Below are 13,170 nucleotides of genomic sequence, written 5' to 3'. Positions count from 1 at the left end.
CGCTTTTAACTGGAAAATTTCTCTAAAATGCCATTTTTCGCGGCTTATCACAAAATTTGCCCTCGAAGGGCCCGCATCATAGATTTAACATAGGGGTCTACAATTCCAATTCCTCGACAAGGTAATGAGCTAAATGAGATAAATTAATACACGAGTGTGGAGTGTGAGGATGGGGGGTTTACATAGCAGTGATGTTTATAAGAAATGAGTAGTACATATCCCAAATCGAATAAGATGGCTATACTGCCAGACGTCGATAAAAAAGTATCCACCTGTCATGACTGTACAATTTACCGAAAATCACAGTGAAAGCACAAATAAATTAACTGAATCTGTATGAAGTTTTACTCGCAGATAAAAATAAACTGTTTTATGAAGCATTTATTACAAATCTGTCATAGTTGCAGTACACATTTTTTGGGCGACTAGTTTCGAACCGACAGGTTAATTCTCATGCCTGACCTACTGAGGCCGCACTGAAAGTGCCTGATCTTAATGACAAACATCTAAAACCGACAACAGATGCATGTTTACTTTCAAATACTTCGAACTTGGATTCATCGGTGAATAAGACTCCTTCCCAATGTGTAACACTGGTGGTGGTGTGTCGTAGCCCACTGAAGCATTTCGTCTGGGCGCATCAATGATTTGCTTGCTGCTAGAAAATCCTGCAGGTTGTCTTTTGCCAGGCGCCGTCTCATTGTTGACTTACTCACCGATGTATCGCTAGTTGTGTTTAGTTAAGCAATCAAGTCATCGACAGTTTTGAATCTATTAGTTTATTGGTCACTACAAAATGCTTTTCCTGGCGTTCTAATATTTTCCCGGATGCTCCGGAGGAGGGCGGTCATCATAGGAGCCTGTATCTCGATGCCGGTGTACGGTCTTGAGAACTCCACTGACGGAAATCTTCGATTTCGTTGACATTTTTCGGACGCTATTGTCTTCTTGGTGCAAAGTGATTATCTTGTAAGTAGGCTGTTTAGGTTTTTATGTTGGTAACGCTACGTAGCGTTCTGTATGCAAATCACTGACTGTGCTGTGTGCAGTCTGTGGCTGGGTTGCATTGTTGGAATATTTGTTATTGTAGTGTTGGGCAGTTGATTGTGAACAGCACGTAGCGTTCGCAGTTGGAGGTGAGCCGCCAGCAGTGGTGGATGTGGGGAGAGAGATGGCAGAGGTTTGAGAGCGGACGATGTGGACGTGTGTCCGTCAGAAAAACGAAATTTGTAAGACTGGGTGTCATGAACCGATTATATATATATATATATATATATATATATATATATATATATATATATATATATATATATAAGGTAAATACATTGTTTGTTCTCTATCAAAATCTTTCATTTGCTAACTATGCCTATCAGAAGTTAGAGCCTTCAGTAGTTACAATCTTTTATTTAGCTGGCAGTATTGGCGCTCGCTGTATTGCAGTAGTTCCAGTAACGAATATTTTTGTGACGTAAGTGATTCATGAGAGGTATAGGTTATTGTTAGTCAGGACCATTCTTTTGTAGGGATTATTGAAAGTCAGATTGCGTTGCGCTAAAAATATTGTGTGTCATTTAGTGTTGATCAGAATAAGTAAAGAGAGAAATGTCTGAGTACATTCAGTTTTGCTCAGCTGTTTGAAAATCAAATAACGTAAGAGGTTTACCAACACAGTAATTCATAAAATTTTCTAAGGGGATGTTTCAATATTTCCCCATGAATCAAAGAATGTGGCACTATGGGACCATTTTAAATTACTTTCTCTGGGCATACTAGCTTATGTCGCGACGTGTTCTACATTCATACAAACTGAACTACAACTGAACGAAATTACAAACAACATACTTCTACACAGTCATGCTGTATACTGACGCCACTAGCGTGTTTAGTAGACCTGCTTGGATAGGTAAAGTCAGCTTATATAAAACTGACCAATGTATGTGAGTGTATAATAATTATCTGTACAATTCTGCATAATTAACATTCGTTATTTGAGCGTACTATTCTGTATTCTAACCTACAATTTGCGTAGATCACTCACATCTTGCTCCGCTGTAATACTCAGCATGGTGCTTCCGAACTTATGGAGGGTAGTGAAGTCGCCAACATATATGTACTGCAGGTGTGACAGGATTGTGACTAACTCTTCACAGAACAAGAGGGTTGCTGGTCCTGCGTCAACGAGACGTTGACACCGCATAAGAGATCGTTTTGCATTACACCTGGGAACGGATGGCGGGTACTCACCCCTGCGCAGGCCGACCTTGACGCAGTAGGAGAGGTCGTGGAAGGCGAGGTCCAGGCGCACCCTGCGCGGCGACCCCGACTCGGGCCGCGGTTTGTCGTCGCCGTGGCTCATGGCGCGCGCACCACACGACACAGCACAGGCGGAGCGCCGGCGCAGCTGACAGGCGCCTACTGAGCGTCCGTGGCGACGCCGCGGCCGCGGCCGCAGCCGGCGACGACGTCTGCCCCCACTCCGCCCCCCGGCCGGCGCACGTGGACTGTCGCGGCAGCGCCTGCCCACCCCGCCACCCGCAACTCCTGCCGAATCGGACAGTTGTCTCACGTCGCTTTCTACCCGTGTCTTATCGCACAGCAGTGCAGCGTACTCGTCACAGGTGCGAAAGCTCGACACTGGAACTTTCACGGCCGGAAATATTACCATGAATAAAATGTTCCCGGCTATTATGCCGTGCTCGAGTGGATTTCAATTTAAACTCATTGTGTGTGTATTCAACCTGGGACCTAGAAACGACTGAGAGGCTTCTCCCCGCCGTAATAATAATGAGGTGTGACGAGGGCCTCCCGTCGGGTATATCGCTCGCCTGGTGCAAGTCTTTCGATTTGAGGCCACTTCGGAGACGTCGATGGGGATGAAATGATGATGATTAGGACAACACAACACCCACTCCCTGAGCAGAGAAAATCTACGACCCAGCCAGGAATCGAACCCGGGCCCTTAGGATTGACAGTCTGTCGCGCTGACCACTTTTTTTTCTGCTCGGGGTGGACGTCGTAAGACATCCGTTTAAGTTCGTTGTTGATCGATTAACTCAGTTTTTTTTTATTACAGAGGGCAGCTAACCCTCTGACCGAACACGCTGAGCTGCCGTGCCGGCACCACTCAGCTACAGCCCTCAGAGATTCAGAACCCTCCAACAGGCCACAGCAGTCCACCCACCTCACCGCCGCCCCACACCAAACACAGGTTATTGTGCGATGCGGCCCCCAGTGCCCCCCAACGTTTGCGTGGTAGAGTAATTATGGTGTAAGCGTACGTGGAGACAGTGTTTGCGCAGCAATCGCCGACATATCTACATATACATCTACATCCATACTCCGCAAGCCACCTGACGGTGTGTGGCGGAGGGTACCTTGAGTACCTCTATCGGTTCTCCCTTGTATTCCAGTCTCGTATTGTTCGTAAAAAGAAAGATTGTCGGTATGCCTCTGTGTGGGCTCTAATCTCTCTGATTTTTCGTCCGCCGCTCGTGGTCTCGCGGTAGCGTTCTCGCTTCCCGAGCCCGGGGTCCCGGGTTCGATTCCCGGCGGGGTCAGGGATTTTCACCTACCTCGAGATGACTGGGTGTTTGTGTTGTCCTCATCATTTCATCATCATCCAGGAAAGTGGCGAAATTGGAGTGAGCAAAGATTGGGTAATTGTACGGGCGCTGATAACCACGCAGTTGAGCGCCCCACAAACCAAACATCATCATCATCATCAATCTCCCTGATTTTATCCTCATGGTCTCTTCGCGAGATATACGTAGGAGGGAGCAATATACTGCTTGACTCCTCGGTGTAGGTACGTTCTCGAAACTTCAACAAAAGCCCGTACCGAGCTACTGAGCGTCTCTCTTGCAGACTCTTCCACTGGACTTTATCTATCATCTCCGTAACGCTTTCGCGATTACTAAATGATCCTGTAACGAAGCGCGCTGCTCTCCGTTGGATCTTCTCTATCTCTTCTATCAACCCTATCTGGTACGGATCCCACACCGGTGAGCAGCATTCAAGCAGTGGGCGAACAAATGTAGTGTTTTCGGACTGCATTTCCTTGGGATTCTTCCAATGAATCTCAGTCTGGCATCTGCTTTACCGACGATTAGTTTTATATCGTCATTCTATTTCATATCACTCCTAATGCCTACTCCCAGATAATTTATGGAATTAACTGCTTCCAGCTGCTGACCTGTTATATTGTAGCTAAATGATAATGGATCTTTCTTTCTGTGTATTCGCAGCACATTACACTTGTCTACATTGAGATTCAATTGGAATTCCCTGCACCATGCGTCAATTCGTAGCAGATCCTCCTGCATTTCAGTACAATTTTCCATTCTTACAACCTCTCGATATACTACAGCATCATCCGCAAAAAGCCTCAGTGAACTTCCGTTGTCATTTATATATATTGCGAACAGCTACAGTCCTACGACACTCCCTTGCGGCACACCTGAAATCACTCTTACTTCGGAAGACTTCTCTCCATTGAGAATGATATGCCGCGTTCTGTTATCTAGGAACTCTTCAATCCAATCACACAATTGGTCTAATAGTCCATATGCTCTTACTTTGTTCATTAAACGAATGTGGGAACTGTATCAAACCCCTTGCGGAAGTCAAGATACACGGCATCTACCTGTGAACCCGTGTCTATGGCCCTCTGAGTCTCGTGGACGAATAGCGCGAGCTGGGTTTCACACGACCGTCTTTTTCGAAACCCATGCTGATTCCTACAGAGTAGATTTCTAGTCTCCAGAAAAGTCATTGTACTCGAACATAATACGTGTTCCAAAATTCTACAACTGATCGACGTTAGAGATATAGGGCTATAGTTCTGCACATCTGTTCGACCTCCCTTCTTGAAAACGAGGTGACCTGTACCCTTTTCCAATCTTTTGGAACGCTAAGCTCTTCTAGAGACCTACGGTACACCGCTGCATAGTGTAACTGAGGTGGAATAAGGTGCACCAGCCCGCATTCACCGAGCCAGATGGAAAACCGGCTTAAAAGCCATCCACAGGCTGGCCGGAACATGGGACCTCGACACTAATCCGCCGGGCGGATTCGTGCCGGGGACCGGCACGTCTTCCCGCTCGGGAAGCAGCGCGTTAGACTGCGTGGCTAGCCAGGCGGGAGATTAAACTCATAGTTTCGTCTCCATCTGCGGGAAACGTTTTCAAGACGGATCGTAGCTTCTTTGCGTGTCCGATTCACACCCTGGCTCCCTATTGACTGCATCAAAATTCCGTTTACTCGTGTTTCCGCGGAGTGGCGTGACGTCACTTGTTTTGAATACTCGAGCGCAATTGGCCGCTGTCAACTGTCGTCCCTTCACTGTTGCTATCACCCCATGGTGAAAGACTGGTATACATTTTTTCCCTCAGACCGGAATCCATATATCGTTCAATTTTACTCCCTCCTCCTTCCTTCTGAAATTACTGGGGTGTTTTACAATATTGCCTCTCTGTATAGCCTTTCGCTGTATCCGCTTGTGGCTGTCCCTACTCGAGTCCTGTCAAAATGAATGTGGTGATCTTCTTGCTGCAAAGCATGTTCCGCAACAGTTGATATGTTCCTCTTCTTCTTCTGCAATTGCCTTTGTGTTTTTCTAATCGTTCTTTTAGCGTTCTTTTTGTAGTACTCATGTACACCTCCCCAGAACTGCAAGGAAACGGATAAGGCAAGGAACATATGAGACCAGAACTGCTTGACACAAAATTAAATGATTACTCGTCCGATGACGTAAAAAAGCGCAGAAACCATAGTCAAGCACATGCGCGTCTGAAACAGTAAGTTATCCTGCCATTCGTTAAGGACTTTACTGACTGCATAGGAAAAATTTTGAAAAAACGGAACATCACCGTACAAGATCACTTGAAATTAGCCAAGGTTGCTCGCAAATCGGTGGAAAAAAAAAAAAACAGGAATTTGTAGGAGTCCATTTAGTTGTGGGGAGGTGCACTAGGGTGCTACAAAACGAACGTTCAAAAAAAGGCTAGAAGATCACAAGGGCAATTGCAGAAGGGTAGGAGTGGAAAGGCAGCTGTTGCGGAACATGCTTTGCAGCCAGGGAACTACCACATTCAATTTGATGGGTCTTAAGTATTGGCAGCCACAAGCAGATACCATGAAAGGCTATACAGATACCATGAAAGGCTATTCAGAGAGGCCGTAGAGATTGTAAAACACCCCAGGAATTTCAGTGGAAGGAAGAGGGAGTGAAATCGAATGACATTTCGATTCCGGTGCTGGGAAAGATGTGTACCACTCTACCACCATGAGATGATAGCAACAGCGTACGACGGAAGTCGACAACAGTACTTGTGCTAGAGTATTCAAAACATGTGACGTCACGCCACTGCGCGGAGCGCGCGTATACGGGGTTCTGCTGCAGTCAATAGCGAGCAAGGGTGTGGATCGGACATTCAGTGTAGCTACGATCCCGCATGAAAGTGTCCTTCGCAGATGGAGACGAACGTTGGGTTTAAAAGTGAAATCCATTCGAACATGGCATAGTAGCCAGGAACAATTTATTGATAGAAGCTTCTGTGTGAAATGTAGTGAGTGGATGTTTGCCAAAGAAAGTGGTGGTAATGAGGTAATGACCGTCCCTCTTCGATCTTCCTCGATGACAGGGAGTGGCTGAGAATGAGACGCCTCAGTTTCAGCCGTGCCTCTGAAACTTCTTCATCAGTTCATTTGAAATTTTGAAATAACATTGCATTTGAATATGCACGTGTTTTTATATACCTAGTGAAGCGCCATATGATGAAGAATCGAACATTTGCATATATATATATATTATACCTACTGGAGCGCCAAATAAAATATACACTCATGCTCGTAAATTAAGGATAATTGCAGTGTTCAGACTGTACCTGGACTCGTCCGTGAACATAAACTGGGACCACTGTTCCAATGACCATGAACTGTGTTCTTAACACCAGGCTTTACGGGCTCTCCTGTGACCAGGAGTCAGTGGAATGCACCTTGCAGGTCTCCGGGCAAATAAATCATGTCTGTTCTGTCATCTGTAGACTGTGTGTCTGGAGACGACTGTTCCAGTGGCTGCGGTAAGGTCCCGAGGAAGGCTACCTGCAGTACTCCGTGGCCGTTTGCGGGCACTGATGGTGAGATATCGGTCTTCTTGTGGTGTTGTACACTGCGGACGTCCCGTACTGAAGCACCTGGACACGTTTCATTTCTGCTGGAAATATTGCCATAATCTTGAGATCACACTTCATGGCACACAGAGGGCCCGTGCTACGACCTGCTGTTTCTGACCAGCCTCCAGTTACCCTAGAATTCTACCCCTCATAACGTCATCAAGATGTATTCTTTGAGCCATTTTCAACACAGAGTCACCATTAGCACGTCTGAAAACGTCTGCACACTTACTCGGTGCACCGTACTCTGACATGCACCAACACACCTCTGTGTATGTGGACTAGAGATGGGCAAAACTGTTCTTTTCAGAGATTGGATCAGAACTGTTCACTCCCTGAAATGAATTAGCTCTTTTTCATGACTCACCACTCATTTACAATAGAAAATAAATGGAAAGCACATTGCCCTTTAAACTTGGTTTATTCCAGTACTATACCTGTATTTTGATCTTATTTGATCCTATTTTGAAGTAACACAGATAATGAGTAAGAATTTTGTATTGTTTATTGCAATTTCCACGATATGACAAAGTTTTTGATTATTGATTTATTTTGCACTATCGTGGATTTTTGGGTGATCGGAAAATGTTGTAACTTGAGATTTACATTAACAATATATTTGGCTATAATGTATTAAAATTTCATTAACCTCATACAAATACATCGCAAGCCATATATTTTTAAAGTGAACGTTTCCTTTCGAAGACGCCTAAAATCGCAAAATCCGTACCAGAATAAGAAAAAAAATATATAAATTTGACTGTAAAACGAAAGTGCTGCATATAGCCTTACGCAGAATAAAACAAGGATAATATTGGTGTATCACATTTTGCGATACGTTTATCGGTTCGCTCGTAATTAAAGCGTAAATTCGAGTGTCCATAATAAAAATCCTTTAGTAAGAGGAGTCATCAGGAACCTAATCTAATCAGTTTAAACAAACAAAAATAAAATAAAAACAATTGATGTATACATAACATAATAATGTAATATACATAGCGGTATTACTACGAAGAACAATATCCAGTGGGGACGAACTCCAATGCAGAGGCGCTGAGTCGAGCAGGTCGAGCCGCGAGCTGTATTACTGCGTGAGCTGAGACCGCAGAGACCAGAGTGACACCTGAGTCGCTTTGCTCGACGCTCTGGCTAGAGTCGAGACGGTGGGATGAGCGTTGAGCGGGCGAGTTCCGAGGGTGGGGGGGAGCCGTGAACTCACCCGCTCCGAGACAAATCGTCCGTTCCCTTGCGAGCAGGTTTTTGCAAGTAGTTCCTATGTTATCCGCTAGGTGGCTCTCTGTCCTGTTGCTCGCATCAAGTGCCCAGAGGGCAGGACGTGTGACTGAAACGATCGCCGACAGAGTGCGATGCGAAGTTAAGCTGCGCCAGACACTGCACAGTGCACACGGCAGACGACGCACAGAGACGGCACGGCATATGTGAAACACAAAATCCAATGGGGCACTGCACAATGCAGGCAGCCAAGGTAGAAGCAGGGCAGAGGCCAGCGCTGGCTGTGTTGTGTGGCGTGCACTGTGCTCTGACCAGCAGAGGCGCTGCTGATATGCTCCGTCTCTCTCTCTCTCTCTCTCTCTCTCTCTCTCTCTCTCTCTCTCTGCCGTGGGAAACGTTTGGAGCTACCGTTCTTTTTTTCTGAATCACTGATTGTTCACTCCTTTGAAAGATTGAACTCTATGAATTAGATCAAGAGCGGATCCCCCATCTCTAATGTGGACTGCTGCCAGCACCACCGTGCGACGACCGCAGGTCAAATGCGCCGCATGGTCATACCCCGAGGTGACTGAAACCCGCAAACCGCCCACCTGAGCGTTGTTTCACCGTGTATCAGCATTATCCTTAATTTATGCGCATGAGTGTATAAATATGCATGTAATAACTGTAGAGCAAATCTGTATAGAAATGTAAATGTTCATTTTGTAAGTAGGCTGTTTATGTTTTCTTTATGTAAGTAGGCTGTTTATGTTTTCTTATTGGCAACGTTACGTAGCGCTCTGTATGAAAATCACTGGCTGTGCTGTGTGCAGTCTGTGGCTAGTTTGCATTGTTGTCTCCCACTGTAGTGTTGGGCAGCTGGATGTGAACAGCGCGTAGCGTTGCGCAGTTGGAGGTCAGCCGCCAGCAGTGGTGGATGTGAGGGAGAGAGATGGCGGAGTTTTGGTAATTTGTAATACAGGATATTATGAACTACTATATATATTATGACTGTTAAGGTAAATACATTGTTTGTTCTCTATTATCATCTTTCAATTGCTAACTATGCCTATCAGTAGTTAGTGCCTTCTGTAGTTTGAATCTTTTATTTAGCTGGCAATAGTGGCGCTCGCTGTATTGCAGTAGTTCGAGTAACGAAGATTTTTGTGAGGTAAGTGATTTGTGAAAGGTATAGTTTAATGTTTGTCTGGACCATTCTTTTGTAGGGATTTTTGATAGTCAGATTGCGTTGCGCTAAAATTATTGTGTGTCAGTTTAAGCACAGTCTTGTATAAATGTTCAAAGGGGACATTTCAATTTGTTCAGAATCTTACGTCTCTGAAAGATCTTCGCTGATCGCTTCGAAATAACGCCACAACTCAGTATTCGAATACGGGCATGTTTTTATTTATCTATTTTAATATATATAAGTAAATGTGTAATATATAAAGGGGAAGTGTTACTCCCAGAAATCTCGAAAAGTTCTTGACCGACGTACTTTAATTTTTTATACAATACTTTCGCGGACATTCGGACAGACGTAGGCTATATATTTTTAATGTACTGGGTGAACATTAATAAAATCGAGGAACTGCAGGGACAGATTCTTGACTGGAAATGGAAGAAAAAGGGTCCTATGAACATGTGTCCAGAAGAGGACGGCCGCGCGGGATTAGCCGAGTGGTCTAAGGGGTTGCAGCCATGGACTGTGGGGCTGGTCCCGGCGGAGGTTCGAATCCTCCCACGGGCATGGGTGTGTGTGTTTGTCCTTAGGATAATTAAGGTTAAGTAGTGTATAAGCTTAGGGACTGATGACCTTAGCAGTTAAGTCCCATAAGATTTCACACATCCAGAAGCGGACAGTGTGCGGGCAACGACAACAAATCGTCCCGGAACACAGTACAGAGCTGCATCGCATCCTCGTCACAACAAAAGTTCAATGTGGCCTCTGTGGGATGCGACGCACTTGTTCACACGCCGCATCATGTATTGCTGCACTCATTCGCACGTTCCGGCCTCTCTCCGAATAGCGTCATAGGCGTCATGAACACGGCGTTGAAGGATCTGCACATCAGGAATTGGTTCAACATACACAACGCTTTTCAGATGCCTCCAGAGGTAAAAATCCAGGGGGCGATCTAGCAGGCCCTTCTGCAGGGCTTCAGCGTCCTATCCAACGTCTGGGGAAGACGATGTACAGGTATCGACGGACTTAAGTGGGGTGGTGCTCTGTCATGCAGAAACCGCATAACTTGTCGTATTACCAAAGCCACATTCTCAGGCAGCCCAGTCAGAGTACTCCGCAGGAAGTTCAGGTACGTTCCTCCGTCGAGGCGTTGTGTAAACATAACTGGTCCAAGTACGTGGTCACCAAGGATCCCGAACCACACGCTGATGCTGAACCGATGCTGACGAACCGCCTCAACCATTTCCTGAGGATTGTCTGTAGCTCACAGATGACGAATATACAAATTAATGAGGCCAGTTCTCCTAAAGGCTGCCTCGTCGGTAAATAAGACTGATGACAGAAATCCCATAATTGTGATGGTCTGGTGCAAAAACCATCGACAAAGTCCTTCTCACTGGGGGAAATCCGCTGCTCATAATCCTTGATCTCGTTGCAGGTGATGGGGATAGTAGCGGCTGTCATGCAGGATGCACGTAATCGTACTTTGTCTTAGACAATGTTGGCGGGCCACTTGCCTGGAACCTGTACTAGGATTCGTCTCAATATCCTGTAGAAAACCGTCCTCCAAATCTGGTTTTCGCACAGTCCGCCGCCTACCTGCATGTTTATCTGACTGAAATGACCAATGTCAGACAATCGCCCAAAAAGGGCTTGAAATGTTGTATGATGTGTTAGGTGTCTGTGAGCGTATTTGTTTTGGTATAGCCGCGTTGTCTCTAGACCGTTTCCATCTGCTTGGCCGTACACAAACAACCTCTTGGCTTGTTCCCGACATTCTGCTGTGTACAGTAGGCTGCGTCATTCACACAGCCTGCAACACGCAAGGAATACAAGGCACATGCTCAGAGGTTCTTCCATTCGTCGGCGCCATCTATCATGGCAACAATGCATTCCAGGACACAAGTTCATAGGACCCTTTTCCCTCTGCTTCTAGTCGGGAATACATCTCTGCATTTGGTCGGTTTTATTATGTTCACACTGCGTATAACATATATGCTTGTTTGTTGGTCAACAGTATGTATTTAATAAACATAATATATAAACTTTTATATAACATGTATAGTAGTGAAACGTTGTTAGCGAACAGGAAAGCTGTATTTATGTTTTATCGGCTTATGACTGGAATACTACTACAGAATCTGATTTTGCAGAAACAGTAAGCCTCAAGGTCAGAGAGGGGAGGGGATAGGAGATGGACAGATGGATGGACGAAAATGGGTAGAAAGTAGAAAGGCGGAGATGGACAAAGACAGGGCAGGAGTAGGTGTAGAGAGAGGGGATAGAAAATGTACAAATAAAGGGGGGGGGAGAGATGGACAGAGGAAGAGAAGAAGCAGGAGGAGATGGTAAGAGATAGGAGAGGAGCACATGGATAGAGGAAGGGGGAAAGAGGTGATGGACAGAGAGAGGGGGTGAGAGACGGGGGAGAAGGAGGGGTGGGGAGAGGGGAGGGGAGAAGATAGACAGAGTGAGGTCTAGGAGAAGAAGATAGAAAAAGGGAAGGGGAGGAGGAAATGGACAGAGACATGGGGGAAAATGAGATTAGGACATATATCCAATTCTCATATATATTAAAAATGTGCTTTCTCTTTTCTTTCTTTTCCATTAACAAGACTGAGCCACAGAAACGCATGGCCGCCAACAGCAAGTTCCATATAAAATGTAAAAGGAGCGGATAATAAAATTTTATTTTACTAATGTAACCACCAGCTTGCTTCTTACGAATCGTAAGTTTCCCAGTCGTAAAATTCAGGCCGTGTCCACACTGAAACCGGCCAACTGAACAGTGTGTTCTTTCTCTTGTTTTCACTAAATGGACAGAGTAAGGCAATCATTGTTCCAGGTTTTCCCATCGCTCGAATTACCTTTCCGATCGCAGACTTGTACAGGCATCCTGGTATAAATTATCAATTATTACAACTCATGTTAAAAACTAAAGATAATCGTATTAAAAACTAACGTACAGGGTGTCTCAGATCTGATGGCGAATAATTCACACATGGAAAGTATAGCCCAAGAGTAGCTAAAATGCTCCACTAAACATGAGTCCGCAAATCAACCGTTACCGAGGTATCGCATTAATTCGAATTGGGGACGAACTGTAAACGCCCCTGGATACGGCAGTTGGTATCTCAATGTTTTGGATCGACTATCTGTTTGTTTATGCATGCGCAACTACCTCTGCTTCCCCCGCCGTGCATTGTGCTGTACCGGGCTCACAATCAGTTACGAAAGTGAAAGCACCATGGAAAGAGGCTACACCAATGAAAAATACGCTGACATGCACTTCATGCATGGCATAGCGAATAGCAATGACCTTGAGGCTGCAAGATTGTATGAAGAAGCTTTTCCTCTCTGCAGGCAGCCCAACAGCCGTACACTTAGCCGGTTACTTCAGCGCCTTATAGAAACCCGGAGTTTCTCACACCATGTACGAGAAGCTCGACCCAGATCCATGACACCATATCTTGAGGAAAGGGTGTTATGCACTGTACGCGAACGTCTGAGTACTTCAACAAGGAGGATTGCTACGGAAGAGCGTGTCCTAAGTCTACATCTACATCTACATATATACTCCGATAGCCACCAAGCGGTGTG

General features: G+C 45.4%; 1 protein-coding gene across 1 annotated transcript in view; it reads right to left on the bottom strand.

Annotated features, from left to right (window-relative positions):
• The window catches only part of LOC126092425 (ATP-binding cassette sub-family G member 1-like), a 325,835-nt gene extending 323,454 nt beyond the window's left edge, over window positions 1-2,381 (bottom strand). The window contains exon 1 of the mRNA XM_049908016.1: window positions 2,245-2,381. Within this exon, the coding sequence (XP_049763973.1) occupies window positions 2,245-2,356 (112 nt within the window). The 5' untranslated portion in view covers window positions 2,357-2,381. The remainder of the gene's footprint in view (window positions 1-2,244) is intronic.
• Window positions 2,382-13,170: the final 10,789 nt, after the last annotated feature.

The sequence above is a fragment of the Schistocerca cancellata genome, chromosome 7 (assembly GCF_023864275.1).
Source record: "Schistocerca cancellata isolate TAMUIC-IGC-003103 chromosome 7, iqSchCanc2.1, whole genome shotgun sequence".
Lineage (NCBI taxonomy): Eukaryota > Metazoa > Arthropoda > Insecta > Orthoptera > Acrididae > Schistocerca > Schistocerca cancellata.
Note: the sequence above shows the minus strand (reverse complement) of the source record. Positions and strands in the feature narration are given on the sequence as shown.